The sequence below is a fragment of the Coccinella septempunctata genome, chromosome 9 (assembly GCF_907165205.1).
Source record: "Coccinella septempunctata chromosome 9, icCocSept1.1, whole genome shotgun sequence".
Classification (NCBI taxonomy): Eukaryota; Metazoa; Arthropoda; class Insecta; order Coleoptera; family Coccinellidae; genus Coccinella; species Coccinella septempunctata.
In genome coordinates this window covers 18442389-18459999 of record NC_058197.1, presented here as the reverse complement: position 1 = coordinate 18459999, position 17611 = coordinate 18442389, and the positions used below count along the sequence as shown (strand labels likewise).

Sequence of the window (17611 nt, the reverse complement as noted above, 5' to 3'; positions counted from 1 at the left end):
AACGAGCAACTATTTGCATGAATTCGCGATATGCGCCGTTCTCAACGGGAAAAAAAGTGTCGCGATGAATTATTGAACGTAAGGGGGTGTACACACGCGACGATCTCATGGAACCTCTAGAAAAAAACCTCACTTATGTAACAGTTCATGACTGAAACGTGTGGGGAACTCAATTTTTTGTGACTGGGAATTTTCTCCTCGTTAGAACATCGATTGAGTGGAAACTGCCTTCCCATTGATTAGTCAGAATATTATAGTGGCAACCTGGTATTTTATCGAACGATGTCCGAAGAATGCTCCTTTTATTTGAGGTCCCACTCATTCATTAAATTTTTAAACTAGATTACTTTTTCGATCTCTAAGTACCTCCGTCTAATGATGGATGAATACCCCATGAAAAATTGATCAGTCGGTTGATTTATGGCCTTTCGATCCGTCTACCAGAATCCGCAGGTTTCAAAACTGTAAACTTGTTTCTGGGCTCGATTTCAAAGGTCTATTATTCGAAACAGCGTCGGACAATCTCCCGACAGAGACTGTTACGTGTGCAGGAGGCCTAACAGCCGAGCAATCTCATTGTTATTCATGGTATCATGAATACCTATCGCACGGTTTCGCAGCAAGATCTTTAATTCGATCGTTACATGACATCCATCCTCGATCGCGATGATGCCCTTACAAAATGACAAGATTTGCATGATTCAACGGCATTTGGGAATGCAGATTTCGAAGGAGAGTCATACTCGACTCATCGTTACGAAATGTGGGAAGGATGTGCTGGGTTTCGTCGAAATCGTGTGATAAATGAATTCGTTACTCAGATCGCAGATCCTGAAACCAACCAAGAAGAAAGTAGCTCATTCACCAGGAGAGGAAAACTTTGAAATCCCTCACTCTAGGTAAGGATATACTCAAGAGAGTATAGTCTGGAGTTCATTTTCTGGGAATAACCCTTAACAGCGAGCTTCTGTGGAATAAGCAAGTGGATATCTGCTTCTGATGGTTTGAAAACGTGTAGTCCTTCATCCCTTACTCCCTACTGCCGTAGCACTCCGCTGGCGTGGATACTCAGGGGGTGCAGAACGCACTTTGGAGTCGCGAAGAACTTCCTTCATCCCTTACTCCCTAGTTTAAGTTCCACTCCTACTGCCAAAGCACCCCGCTAGCGTGGATACTCAGGGGGTGCGGAACGCACTTTGGAGTGGCTAACCCTCTTTCCGCCCTCGTTTGTCCGACGCTCACCGCTGCTGTTATCGAAGAACCCCGCTGGCGTGGATACTCAGGGGGTGAAGAACGCACCTAGGGGTGAGCTGTCGGGAATCTGTGCCGTCTTGTTTCATCCCCTAACCCGGCTGAGCTCCGATACCTGTCCGTTAAGTGTGTTTCTTAGGTTCTGTCTGGCGAATACCTGGTTATATGCCTTCTTCACCGCTCTCTAAGCAGATGTAACGACCAAATGCTAACCTAGGGACCTAAGATTGATAACTTCAATCTCGAGTCGTAGACGAAGTGACGCAAAAAGCAGGAGTCCAAAGATAGAACCCTGGGGAGCTCCGCACCTCGAGCAATCTCCTAAAGGTTAGCACGCGAGGCCTGACCGCAGGGCGATCAATCCTGGCGTCATAAAACAGTCAACCCTACGCAACCCCCAACAATCCAGTCCATACCGCCAGCGTGAAATATTCCAAAGACGTCTGGAGAAACTTCCCCGAGATTAGATCATCACTCAGAATCCGTCTTAATTCAAACTTTCCGGCCCGGAATAATTTTCACCCCTTCAACGGGACACGTACAGGCCCACCCCAGAAACTATCTCGCGAAATAATGAAAGGTTATTAAGGTCCCGGTTAGGAGACGTTATCTCGTCGTGCAAATCTCATTTTCGTGCTGTCAGGTTATGAATTAGGAGCTATATATCGTGCCGGGCGGCTTTTCCAGGGAAAAGCGGATGAGGGGTGGAAAAACGCCCGGGAAAATAAAAAGCCACCCCGGAATCGGACCCGGCCTTGTTGCAGGCAAGTTGGGCGGAAGTAACGCGAATTTGGATCCGGGGTGAAATATTGTCGGGAGTCCGGGAGGGATGGGAGGGTGGAGGAGAAGCTTATTTGTGGAATACATTAGGCGCGATATATTTTCCGAATCTACCGGGCGTTAAACCGATTCTTAACTCACCCTAACCTGGACGTTAATCTTTCCTTTACGACGTAGGCGGGCGTGAATTCCGATCGAGTGGTCTTGAACGCCCACGATATAATGAGATACTTTGATTAATCTTTGCACCTGCGGGCGTAAACTATGTCATGAGTATGGCAGAAATTGTGATGGAGTTAGGTAAGGTTAGGTTAGGTTTACCTCTAGGGCACAAAAAAAAGGTTAGGTTAGTATAGAGTTAGGTTCATTTAATCAATGGGCGTAAAAGATCCACTGATATAACGCCCGTCTCATGCGAAACAACAACAAAATAAACCCTGCAAAAGTGTTTTTGTCAATTTGAGTTTAGTAGTATACTCAACGATCAATTCAGTCTGATTTTTCGCGGGCGTAAACTACGTATAATGATTTTTGTGACGATTGGGTTGGAAACTCAAAAAAATTTGATGAAAATAGGAATCTTTAGGATGTTTTCTTCCACAGCATCGAGTATCTTTCCGTATATTCGAAGATTTTACGCCCAAGTAAGAGTTTATAGTCGAGTGACACTGGGACGGAGATCTCATGGATGTAAAATACAACAAGTGAGCGATTTTTCGAGTTTCGAACCATACTCTGAAAATTCAGTCTGTCAATCACTGGGCGTAAACAGCGCAATTGTTTTGAGACAATTGGGAGACAACAAAAACCATTGATATCAACTTCTTTAGTGCATCGAACCACTTCGTGAATTTATATATTTTACGCCCATATATAAGTAGATGTTGACAGTTTTTTCCCGACATAACGCCCCATGGGCGTAAACTCCAGATAACATTCTATGCCTTCGAATGATCTTGTCTGCATCGAGGCACTTAATAAATTAATATACTTTACGCCCTCATACAAGTGAATGTGAAAAGCCGAATGGGCGTAAACTTAATGGAAAATTCGATAATGATGAAAATTATCGTATCGTCTAGATTTTATCGAAGCAGTTAGTAAATTTATAAGTTTACGCCCATCTACAGGTGGGCGTAAACTACTCCAGGCGTGCTCAACGGCTCCCCGATGCATTCGCCAAGTTTTCAACGCAAAACTTTCGCGACTTGAGTCAACGAACCGTCACTGCATCACTTCCTGCGCGATTTTTAATCAACCGAGAGAGGACAACCCCCACCCTGATGGATGTCCGTACGAATTCACTCGGATTATCAGTTTCGCCGAGGGGTCGACTCTTCCAAGTTAATTTTCCCCCATTTTTCAACCTCGTCGCCGTCCACGTTGCCTCGAAGGATTTATGGTCGCTAATTCATAACCCGACAGGCCGAAAATGAGATCCGGACCTTCTACGGGAGATACGTTGCAGGGGGGGGTCAGAGGCGTGGGGTCAGATCCGTCGGAAAAGGGGAAAGGTGAGGCCTTCTGACTGCAATCATTCGGCGTATCATACCGTGAACGGGCGCTGCGGGCGTCGGAGTACACGGTCCGCCCCTGGCCCGTAGGAAGCCGAAGAAGACTCCTGAAATATTAAACGAATTGTCAACCCGATCACGCGTGCACTTCATTCCGCGGCAAGATAAGGCTAATGACGGCATTTCAACTTTCAGGCCCCGTACGCCATTGTTAATGGTGATTGAAACGAATGGACTACTCCGCTCTATTTCTGGCACGGTAGATTAGCGCTCCCGCCCCACGGGGCTTAGTACGATTGATAAGGGAGAGGGGGAAGTCGATTTTGATGGGCGAAAATACTAAAAGGAAAGAGGAAATCCCTGATAGAGAAGACCCAATTTTTCAGGCTCGGCAATTTTTTTCCAATCATGAAATATCACGCCCAATCTGCGTGGTCACAGGCGAAGCCTTAGATCGAGACTAGGGAGGCTCAACATTGCTGTTGAAACAGTGGGACAAAGATAAATCGTCCAACTTCTTTGCGATATTACTTTAGCCTCACCGAGAATAAAAGCCATACAAAACAATTCTTTTAAATGGTAAATTCAAAAATACTTGACTAAACGAGTTAGCACAAGACCAGTAATATACCAGGCCTCTACAACGACCGATGGAGTATCAGTAAATCGTCATCCTCCATAAGAGATCTGGCAACACGGTTATTCACGACACAGTTGACCAGTATCTAGTACAATCGTCCAGCTGTGTGACATCAACGCGTGAGTTAGTGAAGTTCACACTCACAACTCGCAAATTCTTCGATATTCTCCTTATGATTTTTAAGAACCTCGGATCCTTGGGTATATTATTTGTCCTCTTTAGTGCCTGATTGAAACAAATGGGCTCCTTCACCGTGTTTTCTTCGCGGTAAATTAGAGAGAGTGTCGAGAGAGGGAGGGAGAAAGGGGATCTACAACGATTGATCGCGAGAGCTAATGAACGAAACACCATCAGGACTGTTTTTTTTCCTCTGCCATTCCGGCGGTGTTATGAAAATTAATGTAGGACTAGCGTTGATGCTGAGTGGTACGAGCCATTTGGAGGGAGACTAAGAGACGTGGAGTTTAAGGTCTGGATGAGGGTTGGAATGGTTATTATTATTACCGTTATTATTACGCGGCAGAGTTGGCGTTTCGAAACGAAAGTTGAGTCTGTTTTGTTATGTGGGTATACAGGGTGAGTATTTATGTATTTTTTCGAAAAGATATGGCTGAATGACGGTGTACGGTGTTGAATACACCCCTCCCAACCCACGAGACCATCCCAACACTCGATGACCGAAACAAATCAACCGGGACACAACTGCGATAACTGCGTGCGACACGTGTCTGTCCGGCGTGAATTTTTCCCTAGTAATCGCATCGATTACTCGATAATTACTGGCGACCCCCTCTCCCCGAGCACGCCGTAAATCCACGTCACGTGATAATCGAATCATCAACCCTTCGCTTGCCGTAAAAACTACAACACGGCGAAACAGACAGATTTGCATTTCGCTAGTGGTTGTACATTTCGGCGGGCCTTCTGTGTTGATTTTGGCCCTTCCGCGAGCGCCTTTGTTCGCTACGCGCGCGCCGCCAGGGAAATTTCTTGATGAATCGCTCGCTGATGATGAAATTTCGGCTTGCTCCACCTGCTTCTTCTTCTTCCGGCACTCCGGGGCACTTGTTTGTATCAAACAACGAATTAACCGGGTGCCGCCCGCGCTGTTCAAACATTCCCAAACGAGGGTTGATTCGGCGAACTCGATTATAGTTGGCGCAAAGAGGGTCTCGCGACGAGGTAGAATTAAAAACGGTACCTACGCACGAGATGCTGCAAGGGTTGGAGGATTTTTCACAAACCAAAACATTCCAGACCGAGCTCAAATAATTCTCAGGAAACCGGTCCCTGCTTGGTCGCCAATTTGACTAACGTAGCTCCCGAAAGAGGAACTTGAACAGACTTTATGAAGTAGGCTATAAAAATACTCAGCTAGGAAATGTTATTCATTTCGATAGTAATTGCTGCCATATCCACCGAGATAAAATCATTTTTATGGAAAATTTGTTCCGGATAGAGGGTGCAGTCCATCCCAAATTGCTTGTTTTTGACTGTCCATCAGTGGAAACCGCTTCATTGGTCTTGAAGATATAACAACATTTTTATATTTTGTTTACAGTGGAAACCAGTCCCTGCTTGGTCGCCAATTTTACTAACGAAGCTTTCGAAAGAAAAAATTGAAAAGACTAAGTAAGCTATAAAAATACTCAGCTAGGAAATGTAATTCATTTTGATAGTAATTGCTGGCGTATCCACCGAGATAAAATCATTTTTATGAAAAATTTGTTCCGGATAGAGGGTGCAGTCCATCCCAAATTGCTTGTTTTTGACTGTTTCTAGTACTGTTTTCGTGAAAAGTCCATCAGTGAAAACCGCTTCATTGGTCTTGAAGATACAACCAAATTTTGATATTTTGTGTACATAGGAAACCAGTCCCTGCTTGGTCGCCACTTTGACTAACTTAGCTTTCGAAAGAGGAAATTGAAAAGACTTCATGAGGTTAGCTATAAAAATACTCAGCTAGGAAATGTAATTCATTTTGATAGTAATTGCTGGCATATCCACCGAGATAAAATCATTTTTATGAAAAATTTATTCCGAATAAAGGCTGCAGTTCATCCCAATTTGCTTGTTTTTGACTGTTTCTAGTACTGTTTTCGTGAAAAGTCCATCAGTGGAAACCGCTTCATTGGTCTTGAAGATATAACCAAATTTTGATATTTTGAGTACAGAGGAAACCAGTCCCTGCATGGTCGCCACTTTGACTAACGTAGCTTTCGAAAGAGGAAATTGAAAAGACTTTATAAAGTAAGCTATAAAAATACTCAGCTAGGAAATGTAATTCATTTTGATAGTAATTGCTGGCATATCCACCGAGATAAAATCATTTTTATGAAAAATTTGTTTCGAATAGAGGGTGCAGTGCATCCCAAATTACTTGTTTTTGGCTGTTTCTAGTACTTTTTTCGTGAAAACCGTTTCATTTGTCGTTAAGATATAACCAAATTTCGATATATTGTGTACATAGGAAACCGGTCCCTGCTAGGGCGCCACTTTTTGCGAATTCAGTGACACAAGGCCTGCCTCACCCTGATTACAGAGTCGAAGCTACGATTGTTTCGGCAATTGATTCGTTCATTTTCTATAAGGCGACCTGTTTTGGATCTCCAAAATTAAGTGGCGTCTCCAGTAACTCTTAAAGTATATATGGACAGTTTTTAGATTAAAACATGTAGGTTTTACACACTAAACGATATCCTAATACTTCGTACGCGACTGGCAGACGTGGAGAATTCAACTCTATACCTTTCCTGCATTCCAATCATTAAACCGTTCCTGGTCACGTCGCCAATTTGTCTAAAAACGCACTATGAACACCTACATCCGGCAAAAATCACTAGAACGTTCGGGACAACTTTCCAGATTTCCCATAACCTTCCCTCCATCGCTCGTCCTCCAAAACGGCCTCTCCCAGTTTCCGCGAGAGCCCCTTGCCTCACGCCATTGTTACCAACCTCCCGAAATGAATCCCCTAAACTCATCCATTCGCTGCGGAACCCGGATCTTCCGATAAAACAAACTGACAGGTTAGGGGAGGCCGATACCAGACCTGAATTTAAATCGGAGACGTACTAGATGAGAGGTAATCAAGTTTGAGGGGGTGGGGGGAGGGGCGCGAAGCAGAAGACATCCGAGGGGGGTATCGTTCGGGATCCAGACAGTCGGACATATTCGATTTTCACTTCACGTACGGGCGAATTTTCATATTTCAGACGGCTGGTTCGTGTCTGGGGGGGATTTTGGGGATGATTCCGGACGGCGTAGATGTTTGCTTTGGCGATAAAAATTCTCGAGACGGGATGGTGTTCGTACAAATAAGGGGGAGTTAGATAGAGGTCGTGACGTGTCGGTACTGAGACATTTCGCATTTCTGAGTTGAAAAATTGGTTTATGAAGAGCTCTAAGTCACAAAATCTACACCCCCTACCTGAGGCCACCCTAAAAGCTTTCGTAACTAGATCTATAATTGCATACATACAGACACTAACGTTATTGACCATCCCGGAAGAGAAACAATGCTGTAGTTCTCAAACAATTGAGCCGGCAGCCATGCCCTTTGCAAGCACCTTATACAAACAGGGTAATACACACAATTTTTCTTTCAATTTTTGTGTTTTAACATCTCAAAAATGATCACCTCTTGTCCACTGGGAAGCTATTCTTCCATAGCTCAAGATACGGGGTACGGGGTGCGTTATTACACTGGTGACAGCAGTGGGATTTGAACTGATTTTTCTGGGGTAGAATACCAAATTGAAGCTCATGTACTGTTGGGTTTGTATCTCAATAAAAATTCTTTTTGAAGGTCATGGATAACCTGGAAATTGGTCAGATACCTAAGGAGCTATTCTTTCACGATTGACTGGCCTTAGTTGCTTCAAAAACACTGATCAACTGGCTTTATCTTCATTCATGTAAAGGACGCTTGCGCAGGAACTTTGGACTGATTGTTTTGGATACATCGAAGGCTTAAGATCGTGGTGTGGTTCACGTATGTAGATGGACAATCTACATATAAGTAAATAGAAGCATCCAAGAGGTCTCAGTTGCGGCAGTATAATTCTGAACGCGGCTGTTCCACATGGCTCAGTATTTGGACCTTTGCTTTTCCTTACCCATACAAGCAATACGCACACCAATTTTCATCATCCTTAAATCTCAAGGACTATATGGTCGAACTGCCTTCATACCAACCCGAAATATCAACTGAAAATTTAAGCACGACCAATATAAATAAGTAGAGGTATAAAAATTAATTCGATCCTGATGGGCCTCGTATATAAGCACGTTACAGAAATAATTTCGACCCAACGTCGTAAAAACCTGGTCGCCAAATACCCGATCTAGCGACAATTCCGTAAAACGAAAAAGAAAAATGGCCGCGGACTCTCTGATTGCATTGGCCCGTTAATGGCCTAATCAATTACGTTGAATTTTATTGAATACGAGATATTCGAAATGTCAGGTTGCTCTTAAAACGTATGCAAATTCTCGAGAAACGTCATTATTTATTCGGAACTCACACAGGTAGTTGGTAGGTGGGCAATTATTGATCGAGGCAGAGAAATGTATTCGGAAAAAACCGAGGATGTTACGAGATTGTGGTTTTACGGTCTTGGAACTGCACCATTCGATGGCGAGAAGATTAAATGGATGCTGGTAAGATGGTCGGAGATCATCTCCAGATATACATGTTGCAATCAGGACATATTGGAAGTGGTAGAGGAGAGTTCGCGAAGAATCGAAGTAAAAATCGAAAACTCGTCACGATAACGATAAGGATCGGGGTTTTCTCGGTGGAAAATCTCCCAGTTCCCACCCTGAACCGTGACTCACCATCTAACCAAACCTAATTTTCCGTCCTCGGCCGAAGTTCGGGTTTCACCTAACTATATATTGACCGAACGATGACGCCGTAACTCGAGTAAGGCCAACTCTTCGTTTGCCAACTTGGAAAAAGTGCAGGGTTCCGTTTCCACTCTGTCGAATCCGGATCGTCATCTGTTATGTGCGCGCAGCACCCGTTTCTTTTTTTTTTTACTCCGAACGATCGCCGAACACCGGCGTCGAATTGCAACAAAATCGAGTTAAAGTGATTAGCCGACGTTATACAGGGCGAGTCTTGGACTCGTTCTGATATTTCAACAATAGATTCTTCAGGTCAAAAGAAACACTTTTTTCCTATACCATTTTTTCCGATTCGGACCTGATAAAAAGATGAAGGAAGCCATTTTAAGTTTTCATAATGAGCTGTGCCAACCCAGGAAAAACAAAATTATCTTTTGAACAGATTTGCATTCAGCCAAAGTACTCAATTTTTAAAATTTCACAGATACTTTTTAAATTTTTTAACATCAAGTCACTCGAAAACGGCGGAAATATCAGGAATACTTTTATTTCTCCTTCTCCTTTCCTAGTTTCAGATTTACAACATTCGCTGATATAAAATCAACAAATGTTACGATCTGAATCGAAGTAGTCAACCACCATCCTTCAAAGTATTAACAGAAATACCATACAGCCGAGAAAAAACAGATGGCTGACCATGGTTTCGGTCTCATTTGACCTCGTTAGAGCAACACAACTCCCACCTCGATGAAATTGGCCTTTGTTCGATGCCAGTAGTGACAGAATATACCCTAGTTCCACTTGTCAAGAAATAAGATCCAATTCAATTCACTCTCCTAACCTTCAGAGTGAAGATGGCAGCATTTGACCTCGTCAGAGCAACACAACTCCCACCTCTATGAAAATGACCTTTGTTGGATGCCAGTAGTGACAGAATATACCCTAGTTCCACCTGGCAAGAAACAAGGTCCAAATCGATTCACTTTCCTAACCCTCAGAGTGAAGATGGCAGCATTTGACCTCGTCAGAGCAACACAACTCCCACCTCTATGAAAATGACCTTTGTTGGATGCCAGTAGTGACAGAATATACCCTAGTTCCACCTGGCAAGAAACAAGGTCCAAATCGATTCACTTTCCTAACCCTCAGAGTGAAGATGGCAGCATTTGACCTCGTCAGAGCAACACAACTCCCACCTCGATGAAAATGACCTTTGTTCGATATCAGTAGTGACAGAATATAGCCTAGTTCCACCTGGCAAGAAACAAGGTCCAAATTCATTTACTTTCCTAACCCTTAAAGTGAAGATGGCAGCATTTGACCTCGTCAAAGCAACACAACTCCCACCTCTATGAAAATGACCTTTGTTCGATGCCAGTAGTGACAGAATATAGCCTAGTTCCACCTGGCAAGAAACAAGGTCCAAATTCATTTACTTTCCTAACCCTTAAAGTGAAGATGGCAGCATTTGACCTCGTCAGAGCAACACAACTCCCACCTCGATGAAAATTACCTTTGTTGGATGCCAGTAGTGACAGACTACTGCTAGTTCCACCTGGCAAGAAACAAGGTCCAAATCAATTCACTCTCCTAACCCTCAGAGTGAAGATGGCAGCATTTGACCTCGTCAGAGCAACACAACTCCCACCTCGATGAAAATGACCTTTGTTGGATGCCAGTAGTGACAGAATATACCCTAGTTCCACCTGGCAAGGAACAAGGTTCAAATCAATTCACTCTCCTAACCCTCAGAGTGAAGATGGCATCATTTATTCGCTCCGCATGTTGCGGTTATCAAGCACTCCAGAGAGGAGAAGTGCGGAAACGTTCGGATTCACGGCGTCGGGAAACAAGGTAGAACTGCGACAGTAAATCCACAGTTCTTGCATACAAAAGGGGACCTAACAAGACACAAAACCTCTCAACGGGTATTTCCAAATCAACGCGTAAATAATCACGTATCTAACCGAAACAATCCCGTCCTTCCACCCGTCCAATCAGTCAACATCCCAACGAGCAGCGACTCGAGAAAAATCGCATTCCAGACGCGGGAATAGTCTCCCCGGTGTCCCGATGACGGATGACAGGAGAGAAACGGGGACCGCTCCCGCCTCCCACCCCCTCACGTGTTTACTCGGAATAAATCAGAAAGTCCATTTTAATTTCGAGTCCCAATTAGTTGTGATAAATTGGCATTAATTAAAAGTGAAACGAATGCCTTGTACAAGGAACAAATGACAATTCTCCGCGCGGGCGGGGCGGGGGACGCGCCGCGACGGGAATAGATCCGAGGGGGAATGGAGAGTTCGGAAAAGTTTCGAGAGCAGGAATTGAGATTTTCGTCCTCTACCAGCCGACGAGCTTTGCGACGTCGAATAAACGGTAACAGGCGGATAAAAGTTGAAAAAACAGACTTTGTACCGATATTGACTTCCATAGCCGGATGAGCATTGTGAGGATTCATATACAGGGTGTCCCAAGGGACACCCTTTGTGTTATTTATGGATTGTGAGGGCTCAGATAGCTCTCTAGACACCTCTCCTAAAGTTTTTCGTACCGTTGTGAGAGTTAATCAATTGCATCACAGCATACTTCATATCTAAACCTTTGAAACGTTCACAGGGCGTTTCATTAGTTGCACCCACACGTGAGAATCGTGGAGAACATTTGGGTGGGTTCACATATAGCCGTCACGTATCAAAACGCGAATTGAAACGTCAAGTGCAAAACTTTCTCGACTGGAACACCGATCGAAGTCAATGAGGATTTTCGTAAACTGTCAACTTCGTGAGCGACATCCTCCATAATTCGGGCCACTTCGATCCGTCGACGCTCGTAAAAGCTGGCAACGCCGGACCTCCATGAAATACATAGTAGTGAGATAGGGTCGAAAGCACATCTCACTACCAATGTCTTTCATGGAGACCAGACGATTCTAGTCTACGTTTCCAGGCCGAAAGGATGAACGCTGACGTCCGTAAAGTCGACGTAAACTTCTCCGCGACACGAATACGAATTTGCGTCGGTATTCTGCCACGTCCTCCTTCAAAAGCCTCCTTTTAAGCATATACAGTTGCATACATAACCTATCTCAAAAACTAGACTCAAATATCGAAGGGAATCGTTACGCGCCAATTGGCGACGAAGCAAGGACTTCCGATCGGCCGAGTTCAGTACTCCCTACCGGTAAATGAAACAGATGCAGACCATAATGGCCAATCGAACTGAATTTTTCGCCCTGTAATCGCGGGGTTCTCTTGGGCGTTCGACGGGAGACGTATCCGCGGTTGGAATATGAAATGCGCGCCGCGTCCCTGAATATTTCATGAAGCCTCCGGGATATTTCGGAGGATCCGCTCCGCCGGATGAAAATGTACTCTATTCCCTGGTCGACGTCGCGGTTATTCTTGGTGGTCCGTTGTCGCCGGTTGCTGCGTCGGAAATTAGAGGGGCGAAGGTCTCGTCGCATCCCAAATGAACTTCGGTCTGCCCGGTATTAGGACCGCCTCGGGTCGTAGTCGTCGAAGGTGGAAGATGAAAGAGATTTTCCCATCTGCGAGGTTGCGGGGGAAAGCTTTGTGGTAGAGGGAACCAGGTGGACGAAACTTATATGGTAGGCCTTTCTGTTCAGAGTCGACTACCCGAGTAATTAGGTTATCCACGCATTCGGAACAATTATCGCTGTGGAATGGTAAAATTCGCGATGAACGGCCACCAAGCTCTTGGGATTCGGTGCGTTTGGATTTTTTTGAATGTAGGGTGAAAAATATTAGAGAAGTATGAGAAATATCGGGAATACTCCATGATTATAAGAAATATTTCAGAAATTTCGGAAACCTTTCATTAGTTAAATATTTGATAAGAATATCAACCGTAGAAATAATTCAGAAATATCCAAAACTGCAAGAAATATTTAGTGAAAATGTTTTAGGAGTATAGGAAGTATCAGAAATATCTCAAAAATCTCGGAAACCTTCCATAAGTGAAATATTTGATGAGAATATTCGAGAGTACCGTAGAAAATGTCAGAAATAATTCAGAAATATCCAAAATCCCCAGAAATATTTAATGAACATGTTTTAGGAGTATAGGAAATATCAGAAATATCTCAGAAATTCCGGAAATATATGAAACATTAGTACGTTTCAGAATTATTTTTTGAGTATATCTGAGAGGAGTATGGAAATATCAGAAATAAATGAAATATCCTGTAAGTATTAAAAATCCAAAACCCTGAGAAATATTTAGTGAAAATATTTTAGGAGTATAGGAAATATGAGAAATATCTCAGGAATATTTCAGAAATCTCGGTAATATTACGGAAATATAAGAAATATAAGAAAGTTTCAGAATGATTTTTCGAAAATATTTGAGAGGAGTATGCAAATATCAGAAATAAATGAAATACCCTGTAAGTATTAGAAATATTTCAGAAATCTCAGAAATATTACGTAAAATAAAAATTATTACCAAATAAATATTTGAGAGGAGAGTAGGGAATGTCAGAAATATCCGAAAACCTCAGAAATATTCATTAAAAATATATTTAGGAGTATAGGAAATATCAGAAATATCTCAGAAACTTTTTTGGAATCTCGGAAATGCTCCGGAAATATAAGAAATATGAGTTTCAGACATTTTTTTTGAGAAAAATTTGGAAGGAGTATGGAAAATATCAGAATTAGATGAAATACTCTGAAATATCTCAGAAATCTCGTGAATCTTACGGAAATATGAGAAGTATTAAGGAATAAATATTTGAGAGGAGTGTAAGAAATGTCAGAAATATCCAAAACCCTCAGAAATATTTAGTAAAAGAATTTAGGAGTATAGGAAATATCAGAAATATCTCAGAAATATTTAAGAAATCTAGGAAATATAAGAAATATTAGTTAGGTTTCAGACATGTTTTTTGAGAAAAAGTATGAAAAATATCAGACTTAGATGAAGTACTCTGTATTTGAAATATCTCAGAAATCTGGTAAATCTTACGAAAATATAAGTATTGAGAGGAGTGTAGGAAATGTCAGAAATATTTTCATGGCTACTTTCATTTTTTTGATTATTCTACCTTGGGAAGAAATATAAGGACAAACTTCGAAACGCTGATACTTTTTTCTGTCAATAATTTAGGAGAATATCTTTCTATTCTACTCTTTGAGGTGATGAGTAGAAAATGTGTATTTCTTCATGGTTTTACAGTATAAAAAAAGAAGAAAGTGAGCCTGAATGGAAATTTGCAATGTAAATAACAAACCAAAATCAACCCCATGTCCTGTGCGAATTCTCAGCAAGAATAGAATCTCGCATATTCGAGACTTTCGACCTGACGGCATATTGAAACAGTCCTCGTTCCCCCCGGTTCCCTCATAATATTCAAATACTGTGTCACTGGGGAATAGTTCGAAGATGAAATAAAGGGAGAAATATACGGAGCGGCAGTTTATTCTGCGGGGGTGTAGGAGATAAAAAAAAATATAAGGCAAAGTTGGTATTTCAGGAACACCGATACGGTAAAGGACAGAGGTGTATAAACGGCTAAAAATAATATATTGTTACGACCCAAGAATACACAATGGGGAAAGGAGGCATATATATCTTCGGATGAAGCGATAAATCATCCTTTTAATTAGGGTTACCAACGACAATGGTGCCTTTTTTATGGGAGATTATTTTATATCTGGAATTGTCTCCGAATATGGGAGCGTATATACTTGACGATGAGGTTTCATCAGATGATCGACGTTGTCTAAGTGGGATTGAATAATTCACCGAGTTATACCACGAAGACTTAAGCAGCAAAAAGCAGCGTGTTTCATTCAATCTTTATCAAGGTCTCGTGCATCTACTGCTTATCAAAGAGAGACATTCTTCGGTGTAGACAATTTCGGAAATAGGACTCTGTCAGTTTACCGAGAAAACTAGGGAGCGCGTTTATCTATTTCTAGGAGACGGATAACGCTCGATATATCCTGAGAAAGGCATTTTTCAGTCAGCATTGCTGTCCTCACATGCTTATGATTATCTACATTCTTTCACCACAATTTATAGATCAATTGAATTCTTTCTGAAATATTAATCTTCGAGCCTTCAAAGCTACCTCATCTATATATACCTTCTGCAACCGCACAAGCCTGAAATGGATTGACAGAACGCCGCAAGAAAAATAAATCAACTTACCCCTGGCGTCGGTGCACTGGGTCCAAAAGGAAATTTAGTCCAATCCAAACTTTCTTCTGACGTCGTGTCCAATAAAACCACTGAAAAAGAAAGAGGATGTCAAGGAATTGATAGAGCAAGATAAAATCGGTTTGGCTGATGTGGACTGACTTATTTTGATGACTTCCACTTTCCTTTAAAAAAGCCCCCAGCATTAAAAACACCGATCGAGTCATTTTCTTCACGATTTATCAAAAACACAAGTGCCTGTGATAATAACTGTCATGTGTCGTGGTCAAATTAATTGGTTTGAATACGAGTGTTCGTAATAATAAAGAATTAATATTGATATATAGTAGTCAGTAGCGCGTGCCAGTATTGAATGAGGGTACGTCAATTTCAAAGGTACTCCATCGGAAAAGAAGTTATGTTGCTCTGACGAGGTCAAACGAGACCGAAACCATGGTCAGCAGCTGCTTTTCTTCGATGGATCATACTCTATTTGGTGACCCTGACGATGGCATATTGTTTTTCATCCTTGGTAATAATTTTCGTATTATTTTTGGTTCGAGTAATTGCCAAGTTGCAGTAACTGTACCACCAGGTATTCTCCATACTCTCAGCCTAAGAAACTTCTAATTTAACTTCTCATTTAGCAACGCCATGAATAGATAGGAACAGAAAAACACCAGGACCGAGATGGCAAGCGAATAAACTTCCATTCCCGGGAAGAAACTCATCCTTTCAATCTCCCTCAGGATCTCCCTTCCCCGACCAATTCATCCTTTACACGGGAAGCGAGTAAATTCCACCTCAACAACCTCCGACAAAAACTCTCGATTACTCCTCAAACACGAACCAGAGACCCCGTCTAAAACTTAGCCCCGATCAAGATATCATTTATGCCGCGCCGTTTCGGGACAAAAACTCCATCAGGACGCCATCAAGCAGCGTTCGCGAGAGGCGCAGCGCAGCGGCGGTCCAGGCCGGTCCTAATCTGACTAAACGTTCGTCTAGATGCGGGCTTCAGCCCACTAGATTAAGGATTGTGTGTGTGTGTGTGTGAGCGAGTGTAATGTAGGCATGCTTTGAAATGGGGTAGGATGTTCCGGCCGTATTGCAGCAGTTTGGAGATTACAAAGGATGAGAGGTCGTTCTGGTGTAACGACAAAATAACAGACTGGGACGGCGGTGTGCGTTTCGGTCGTCCCCGGAACGTAGATGGCGCGTCGGGCGGTTTTATACGTTAACGAGCTCGAGGTCATTTCTGTTATGTATCGGTGCAATTGACATTGGTTACCGTTGACCTGAGCCGAGGAAGAAAATTCGCACAGAGGCTCATTTCCCAAGCCTTCGAACCCTTTTTTTCAGTGAATGATTTCAGAAAATGATAGTTTTCGATGTCAAGGAAGAATAAATTTTTCATTATGAATAAAGAGACAGGGAGAGTCGTCAACCCGTACAAATATTTTAACCGTAGATTTTCGAGATCAAAAGAAACACTTTTTTTATACCATTTTTTCCGATTCGCCCCTGATAAAAAGATATAGCCATTTTAAATTTTCATAATGAGCTGTGCCACTCCTGAAAAAACAAAATTACATTCAGAATATCATCATCATTCATTGCTGTATCCCTTAACCGAGCATAAATCTTCAAAAAGACTCAAAAACCAGACTATCGGTGCGATGAAACCTGTAATTTCTTAGGGCTACTTGCGACTGTGTGTCCCCCTGTGACTAAAGAGATCCAACAATGACCTACAGATCCTTCCACACTCTGGGCATGGATAGTCACCAACCAGATCAGGCTACCGTTGTATTCTTCTCGAGTCTCCATTATAACCGTAATATAACTGTATAACTGTAATCTGTCTAACGCTAGTTGTTCCCAGTTATGATTGGCACCAACTGATTTTAGGGATTGATGCAGTATATCCTTAAACCGCTCATACTGGCCTCCTGGTTTCCGAGCTCCCTCTGTGATTTCTCCATACAGAGCTATTTTGGGGAGTCTTGTGTCTTGCATCCTCAGAATGTGGCCGCTCCATCTGAGTCGGGCCCTCGTTACTTGAGTCTCAATTGTTGTACAACTCGCGCGTTGCAAGACTTCTGCATTTGAAACTTTGTGGAACCATCTGATGGGCATTATCTGTCTTAGATGACGTTGTTGCGTTTGTTCAATGCCTTTAGATTGCCATACCTGTCAACGAGTGTTCGATGACTATGTCTATGATTCACACTCCTTTTTACTTCTAATGGTCGTCATCCTTTGAATTTGAGAGAACTAATCAAGAAAACGTTTAGGATTCTGCGAGAACATGTAAGCAATTATTTGACTCCATCAAAAATGAGTGTGGTACAGTGACACAAAAGTCGTCGAAGTGTGTTAACAGATTGTCCTCAAACTTTACGTA

General features: G+C 42.5%; 1 protein-coding gene across 9 annotated transcripts in view; it reads right to left on the bottom strand.

Annotated features, from left to right (window-relative positions):
• LOC123319848 (ephrin type-A receptor 7) overlaps positions 1-17611 on the bottom strand; it is a 152280-nt gene that overhangs the window by 45634 nt on the left and 89035 nt on the right. For all 9 annotated transcript variants that reach the window (XM_044906828.1, XM_044906830.1, XM_044906832.1 and 6 more), the window contains exon 3: positions 15217-15296. In XM_044906828.1, coding sequence (XP_044762763.1) covers positions 15217-15296 — 80 coding nt within the window. The remainder of the gene's footprint in view (positions 1-15216; positions 15297-17611) is intronic.